Source organism: Lactuca sativa, chromosome 8 (assembly GCF_002870075.4).
Source record: "Lactuca sativa cultivar Salinas chromosome 8, Lsat_Salinas_v11, whole genome shotgun sequence".
NCBI classification, from domain to species: domain Eukaryota; kingdom Viridiplantae; phylum Streptophyta; class Magnoliopsida; order Asterales; family Asteraceae; genus Lactuca; species Lactuca sativa.
Genome location: NC_056630.2, coordinates 57241689 through 57250024, shown reverse-complemented (window position 1 = coordinate 57250024; position 8336 = coordinate 57241689). Strand labels below are relative to the sequence as shown.

Here is an 8336-nt window from a genome sequence, read left to right as displayed (position 1 = left end):
AGAGTGTGAGCTAATATTTTGTATTTTAGTGCATCTATTGAAGAGAAGAGAAGCATTTCAAGATAGGAGCAAGAGGACGCTGTTAGATCTATTGTTTTTCATCCAAGAGCTCCTTTTAGAGGTATAAAGTATATTCCTTTTTCATTTGTTTGGGTAGATCTTATATTATTGGAGATTAGGGCTTCTTTTCTATCTATTTGGGACCTTGAGGGTATTGAGTTCATATGGAGGTTTGGACTTCAGATCTATACCTTGTGAGGTCCCTAGAATCAAAAGGTCCCTAATTTATTCAGCCTTAATAGAGCTCTTGAGTGGAAAACCCTTATTAGAGCATGTTCTTGGCATTTCAAGCCCAAAGTGCCATGCATGGAGGTAAAGCTCATGACTTTATGTGATTAACGAGCCTTTAGAGTCTAGATCTAGAGTTTAGGAAGGTTCTCTGCCTTGAAATTGCCTGAATGAGAAGTGAGTCTGAATGGTTTCACCGAGTCGATGAGCCGGCTCGACGAGTCAGTTAGGGTTTGTCCCGATGAGGTGACCATGCTATTGCTCGGCGAGTTAGGGGTTAACTCGATGAGCTGGACCTTCACGAGACTTCTGAGAAATGAGTGGACTTATGGTGTATTTGAGTATGAGTAGGGTATTAATTAGAGAAATTATCATGTGTGTTAGGCGGAGGATAGTTTGAGATTTCCGAATACGATATTTTTACTTGCCAACTTACGAGGTAAGTCTTCTCACTATACTTACCATGCGTGGTATCTTTGTGTGACCGAGATGTATTATGTGCTTAACTGTGCACTATGATATTCTTCATTATGTCTTTGTGATTTATGTTGAGTATTATTATTATTGAGCTTCTTGAGTTAGGACTGGAGGGTCCACCCGAGATGTGGGGTCGGGAGGATCTCCACTGATACATATTGACCGGAGGGTCATTTTGAGTTAGCCTCGAGTGGCTAATGTGATCTGTGTGGTATTTTGGGGAAGTCACTAAGCTTTGTGTTTACCGTGTTATGTGTTATGTGTTTCAGGTACTTCTCAAGATCACGGGAAGGCGTTGGCTTGATTATACACACAACAGAGTTTGAGTTATGATTGGAGTTTGCATATACAGTTTTTGGATATGAGTTTTGATGATTTGACATTGATATATTTTGTGATTTTTTTATTGGAATAGATGTGTTTTTAAATTTAAAAAATTAGTTGAAAATTTACGTTGTTACACACTAAGTTAATCATAAAACACGATACTTAAGTACTCTCCCTTCTTTTCAGATTGGAGAAACCTTTATCTTTCTGCCTAATTTATTCTTTCTATTCATTTTGCCATACATAGAAACTTTTCAATGATTCAGAATTACACTTAATCTTGTAAGCATAACCATATTTACTAAACTTTTAGCAAATCATGACGAATATTCTTATCGTTCTTTGTGGTGGACTTGGCCAGTGCTCAACAATGCGTAGTAGATCCTTTAGTCCTTCACTTGACTCACATACTTATGTTATCAAGGAATTAGTCTTAATTTCCCAAATACAAAGATTCTCATTCATCATATAATACCAGTTGCATGACTCCAAGTTTCTGTCCAATTGAAACTTGGGTGATGAGAATCATTCATTATTTGGTAAATTTTCGACACTACCACAAATTACAACTAAGAATCACATCCTTTTTCAATATTGCTAACAATAGAAACATACAAACATCAATTTTCACAAAATGCATTGCAAGGATATATATAAATAAGACAAAAATAAAAATTTATTTTATTTATAAAAAAACGCGGAAAAACTTGTCCTTACAACGCAATTACAAATGAAAACTATGTTACTAAATATTTCTAATCAATCTATCCTAACTCTTAAACAACAGCTCAAAAATCCGATCTTCAAACCATGCGATCAAAATCCATTTCTTTGTGATCAGACTCAGCTCACTCTTCCTTTAAGCTTCCTTTCTTTTCTTCGATCCTACAAAACATCAAAATGCAATCTTATCACATCATGAATTAAGAATCTACAAATAGGAACTTAATAGAGTTAGATAGTGGATTTACCTGAAGCAGAGTCATACATCTTGACTCTCCTATCCTCACGATCTTTCAGGTAATTATGACAGCTTCGTAACCAATGCCCCTTCTTTTGGCAGTAGAAACAAATAGACTCTTTTGGAATAGCACATGGGACAATCTCAGATTCAGGCTTTCTCTTTACCATCCGGTCAAACTGTTTGACCTTGGCCAATTCCATTCCATTAGGAAGAGAAAATTTTTCTGGATTTCCAGTTTTGCCATTGCCAATGTCCATGGAAGTTTTGGAGGTTGATCTACCAGTCAAATTTGGTTTACTATTGCGCCAAATCATTGCCGATTTAGCAGCAATAAGAAAATAGGTAAGATCAATGAGGGTTACGTTGTGGTCCGTCATATAGTAATCTTTAATGAACTCTCTATATGAGTCAGTAAGTGATTGAAGAACCAAGTCAACAACCAACTTCCTTGACACATTGACACCCAACATTCTCAGCTTGTCAATGTGTGACTTCATCTCCAAGACGTGTGCACACAAAGACCTTCCATCTTCAAGTTTGCTTGCCAACATGGCTTGAGTGACCTTGAACTTTTCAAGTCTTTGAAAGTGGGGGTCAGGGAGAATTATTGGAGGAGGTGGAGGAAGTGAACAATGATTCCCATTTCCACGATCTAATTGTGGAACATCATCTTCAAGAGGAAAGATTTTTCCATAAGATTCGCGAAGACATTTGAGTAAACCATTTGTTATCATTCAAATTGTATTCATTAATGAAGAGCATCCATCCTTCTTCAAATTGGTTTTGATCAATCTTCGAGTTCCATATAAGAGAATTGAATCTCCACTTAAATTCGACATTGTTGTACAAATCCCAACAACCCTGAATTTATTAAAAAAATAGATTGAACATTATTAACCTTTTGTATTTAAATTGATGTTGTAATCCAGATATTCACATTAGAAATACAGAAAATTCATTACATATAATCTTAAATTCATAATAGTATTGACAAACATTATTCTCAAGTTTAGATGTAATATGTCACATATAAACCCGATGATAAGATTTATTTAAAACGTTCTCAATTGCTTTCTTCAAATCTGTATCCTTGTAAGATAAAACTAACAAATGTTGTTTTTTAATATCTAACTTGAAACATTCCAACAACCAAATATATGATTCACCATCATCACGACTCAACAAACCCACACCAACAATCACACATATTATGATTATCAATTATGATAAATGGCAGAAAAACCACATCATACCTAAAATATGTAAAAAAAAATACAAATGGTTATTGTATTTGTTTAAATAACATATGATATAATAAAATGTAAAATATAAATTACTAATTGGTTCGAAAAGTAGCATCAAATGAAACTACATCACCAAACTCTCTACAATGTAGCTTAGAAGTTTCACCAGCCCAAAATATAACATCAAGCTTCTTTTCATCTATTTTATACTCAAATGAAAAGTTATTAACATGCTTGACATTTTCTTTCATGTTATCCACAAGATACTTGGTATCGGTGTCACAAACATGACAATTAAGGTCACAAGCAAAATTATTGAAATCGTTGACATTCCCAACATGGTAGTTACATCATCCATGTAATCCAACAAATAGTTGATGTGCTACTATAGCACCAACATTCCGACTTGACATCTTAAATATTAAATTTTGCTGCATATAATCAAGTTTTTTTGTTCCAGACAAATGCATGTTCTCCTTAGAATATAATTTATGATTATGTCTTTCCTCAACATCATATATTTCAAATTGAGTTGACCCGGTAATAACTCAACACTTTATACCAGCTTCACATCTAGATTGATGCATATTAACCCTCTTTTGTACCTAGAATTAGAATCCAATGTCTCAACTTCAGATTTGTTAGGATCACCTTGACGATTACATACAAAATATCTCAATGTAACATATTCATTACTATTCTTTTGAGTTGTTTTCCTAACATCAAATCCATATTTAACAACATAGTACTAATACATAACTTTGACATGATCATAAAGTGGATATGTTAACCACATTAATGGCTTTATTCCACCAAGAACATTTGATATCCAATATATATGACCCCCAAGAGAATGATATTGATTACTACCAGATGATTCATCAACGAAAAACTTGCATAGAACATAAATTAAATTTCAAGTAGAATTATTATGTATCATCATGTAACACCCATAAAATTTAAGCCAATTTTAAAACTTTTTCAAAACACTTAAAACCATTCAACATTACATAGTTTGTTTTCAAAATAATAATTATCATAGTATCCCTGTATCAAATCATAAAGTCATTACAACAGGAGGAGCGGTACGATCATGTCTTCACCTTCCCGCGATCACCAGAAGTACCTGAAACAACAAACTGAAACTGTAAGCCCAAACTCTTAGTGAGCTACCCCCAAATACCCATACCCACGATAATATACATACAATCATAAACAACATACTATGGGTCCAGTCAACCATCGGGTTGGAATACCCCAGGCCCTCAACCATCCGGTTGGAATGCCAACATACTATGGGTCCAATCATCCTCGGGATGGAATGCCCACATACTATGAGTCTAGTCATCCTCATGATGGAATACTCACGACCCACAACCAACAGGTTGGAATGCCCAGGTCTATTGGCTTTCGCACAAAGCAGATAAGCCTCAACCGCCAAACAAACATGTGCACATATAACAGATAATCACATAACAATCTATAGACAACAACTGATCTAACAGATCATACCACATAATATTATCCTACCCTCTAGGATACCGAACTAACAGGTCATAACACATATCACATAATATCATCCTACCCTCTAGGATACCGAACTAACAGATCATACTACATATCACATAACCATATAACAATCCAAAGGGCCGACCTTGGTGCCTTAGACCCTTGAGTACAGTGAGGATAACTCACCTCACTAGTAGTGCTAAAATACTGCAAATCTCTGACTGCTGTCTCACCGGGAATCCCAAACTATTACACAATAAACACCAAAATTAATACCCAACATAACCTTCTTGACTAAATGGCCACACCATTCATTAAGTCCACTCGTGTTACTGGAAAGTCCATATAAAAGCCCATTATCGGCCAAATTTACCAAATTGGGCCCAACCTCCTAATTGGGCCTAACCCCATGATCCACTATCACTACCTGGCCCAAAATATCTCATTTACAGAGTCCAAAAAAGGCCCAAATGCATTAGACCATAAACAACCCAAATCTGAAGCCCATTTGACAACAACCCAAACAGAGGACGTACGCGGGGCGTACTCATCCAACGTTGACCACCATCGAGGTGGTTGACCAAGTATGCTGGGCGTACTGGATTTATGCTGGATGTACTGGACGATTTTCCAAAACCTTATTAAGTGCTTAATGGCATAAGCACTTAAGCCCAAACTTCAGATCCAGATACCTAACATGCCTAGGATCCATAAAGTCGTGAACTTTATCACTTTGGACGTCCATGAAGTTCTTAATGCTTGATATTAATCCATTAAGACCTTATTTTACATGCATGGGACACATTCAGCTGATGGGACCTCATTTTTATCATTCAATGTCCCCTCAAGAGCCCAAAAGGACGGTCCTTTTCATCTAAAACACAACATGCACCAACTTGTGGTTTTTGGGACAAGAAATGGGTCTTTTAAAGCAAATGGAGAGATCTAATCATATAAGCATAAAGTTTGGAACTTTATACCTTCTGGAGCTTCTTGAGCATGAGCTAACTTCAGATCTACAAGCTTGGTCTCTTCCTTCAACTCTTTGGTGCAAAGATTCCCTCTTAAAGTACTCAAGAACACACAAATGAGCTTAAAGACACAAAGGGAAGGATAGGGTTTTGGGAAAGACGAGTTGGTCTATGGTGGCTGAGATAAGAGGGGTATTGGTGCTCATTATCTTGCTTATATAGGCCCCAAACCCTAAATATTAGGCTTTCACCTAGACATCTGTACGCCCAACGTACTAAGGCGGGGCTTAATACGCTTAGCATACTCTTATGTACGCGCAACGTACTCCATTTTTGGCCCAAGTTTGCAAACTTGGTCCTTAACTTATCTTGGCTCTTCACTTCCACCCCAAGGACTATAAATGACAAGGAAAAGATAGAAGAGGGTTCGGGAATACCTACCAAATCTCAGGATGTTACACATCATTTAGTTCATTAAAGAATATGTTCTAATAATAATAATAATTAGTAAACCTTTAGGAGTTTTAGGATGATCACACCTACTTATAACATCTTCATCAACGGTATTAGATTGAGAATTTGAATGGTAAATATCACCATCAACATTACGATTACTGTTATCATGACAACAGTTACTACTATGTTCTAAGAACAAAATTCGATGTTGAATTATATTAATTTGTTTATGACTAACAACAGATGGTTGTAATCCTGCCACATAATATGAAACTAAGAACATTTAAAATTGTATTCACAATTATTACAAAAAAATAAAATAAAATCTTGATATTATTATAGGGATGCATCAAACATTAAACAAAGTATAAATGATAAACGTACTACGCTTTGACAAATGAACGGTTTCATCTTTTTTCCACTTCTTCAATGGGCAATTATGTGAATCAAGATAAATTATATGACCACAAACAAAGCATCACATAAGAGGCCTAGGATTAGACATCTTATGGTATTGTTTATTACTAATCAGAATTTAGACCACATATGATAAAGTAGAATTTGAATCGATGAAGACGATAATACTCTAACATATTACAAAGACTAATATGACAATTATCATTTGCATGAATTTAGTATTTGATTTAATCCTACCTTTAATAAATTTATGAATAAACTAATCTAACATTTGACACTAATTATTCAACATACATTTGACACTAATTATTTAACATTAAACGATGGTTAGATAAGTAATGATCCACCGGATGAAACTAGTTATTAGGTTTACACAATAAATCTAGTTTTAGATGAACCTAAACATCTTTTTTTTTCTTTCTCTCTCTCTCTCTCTCTCTCTCTCTCTATATATATATATATATATATATATATATATATATATATATATATATATATATACACATCTTTATCTTTACTATATAATTAAACATATTGCCTATTTCTTGAAAATTAAGAGGTACAATAAATGTACAATAATATTAAGCTTATAATCACATGTTATACGTATACACCGTATTACCTTATCTCTTCGATGTTGCCCTGATCTTCTCTACGCACAACACTACACACAACAATCGCCATCAGAAGGAAATCGAACCCCTCTTCTTTGCGTCTCCTTCCTGATCGCTTCAGAATCGACGATACCCTGGAAGTCCACCTTTTCCGTCACCAATGTTCGCAACCCCCGTTTTCTCCCTGCTTCTAGCTTTTGTCAATACGAGTAGCCCTAACCCTATCATGCCGCCACATTCAACCACCATCTGGTCGTCGTCACTACAAACTATTAGCGAGTCACTGTCCACCATTCTGATAATAAAAATAACTTTTTCCTAATTTTTTGTACAGAAATTGAAGACTCGAGTGGTGAAGAAAAACCTAAATCCTGTGTGGGGTGAAGATTTAACTCTCTCGATTGTAGAGCCTCTTCCCGTTAAACTTGTAGGCTGTTCTTCAATCTCTTGATTCTCTTCCCTTAAATTGATTTCAGATTTTGAAACAATATTGTTAAACAGGAAGTATACGATATGTATCTATTTTCAGCCGATGATAGAATAGGGGATGCAGAATTCGAATTCACTCCATTCTTGGAAGCTGTGAGGATGCATTTGAATTCTAATATCTTAAACAACACAATCATCACAACTGTGAAACCAATGAGGACCAATTGCTTGGCTGAAGAATGCTACATAACATGGACAGATGGAAGAGTTGCCTAAAACATGGTTCTTAGATTACGAAATGTTGAAAGTGGTGAAATTGAAAATAAATTTAGTTGGATTGACGTTCCTGGTGGTGGTAATAAACGTATGTAATTACTAATTAGCCCTCACTCCATTGATATATGCTTATGTAGTTATTTCATTCGTTTCTAGAGATCTATGTTGTAGTTGTAGATTCAATCTGTACAATGCAGGTAATGATCAAACCATTATAAATTGTCATTTTGTCTTTTATTAATATTTTTTCTGTAATTTTCTTTTATTAAATACACTTTCATTTATCTTCTGGTATAATTGTGTTGCAGGTGACTTTGATTGTTACAGAGCAATACGTCTTACTCCTCCTTTGACAATGGTTTTT

At 35.1% G+C, this 8336-nt stretch overlaps 1 protein-coding gene across 1 annotated transcript; it reads left to right on the top strand.

Moving 5' to 3' along the window:
• Positions 1-3587: 3587 nt before the first annotated feature.
• On the top strand, positions 3588-7972 carry LOC111916861 (protein C2-DOMAIN ABA-RELATED 4). Its single transcript, XM_023912516.1, has 3 exons — positions 3588-3641; positions 7602-7685; positions 7769-7972. The coding sequence occupies exons 1-3, from the start codon at positions 3588-3590 to the stop codon at positions 7970-7972; spliced, it is 342 nt and encodes a 113-aa protein (XP_023768284.1).
• Positions 7973-8336: the final 364 nt, after the last annotated feature.

Bases quoted from the DNA above. Each gene is read 5' to 3' on its own strand.
- LOC111916861 (XM_023912516.1), top strand. From the start codon at position 3,588: ATGACAATTAAGGTCACAAGCAAAATTATTGAAATCGTTGACATTCCC. The intron at 3,642-7,601 runs GTAGTTACATCA...TTTTTTGTACAG, and splicing joins TCGTTGACATTCCCAACATG to AAATTGAAGACTCGAGTGGT. The intron at 7,686-7,768 runs GTTAAACTTGTA...ATTGTTAAACAG, and splicing joins CGATTGTAGAGCCTCTTCCC to GAAGTATACGATATGTATCT.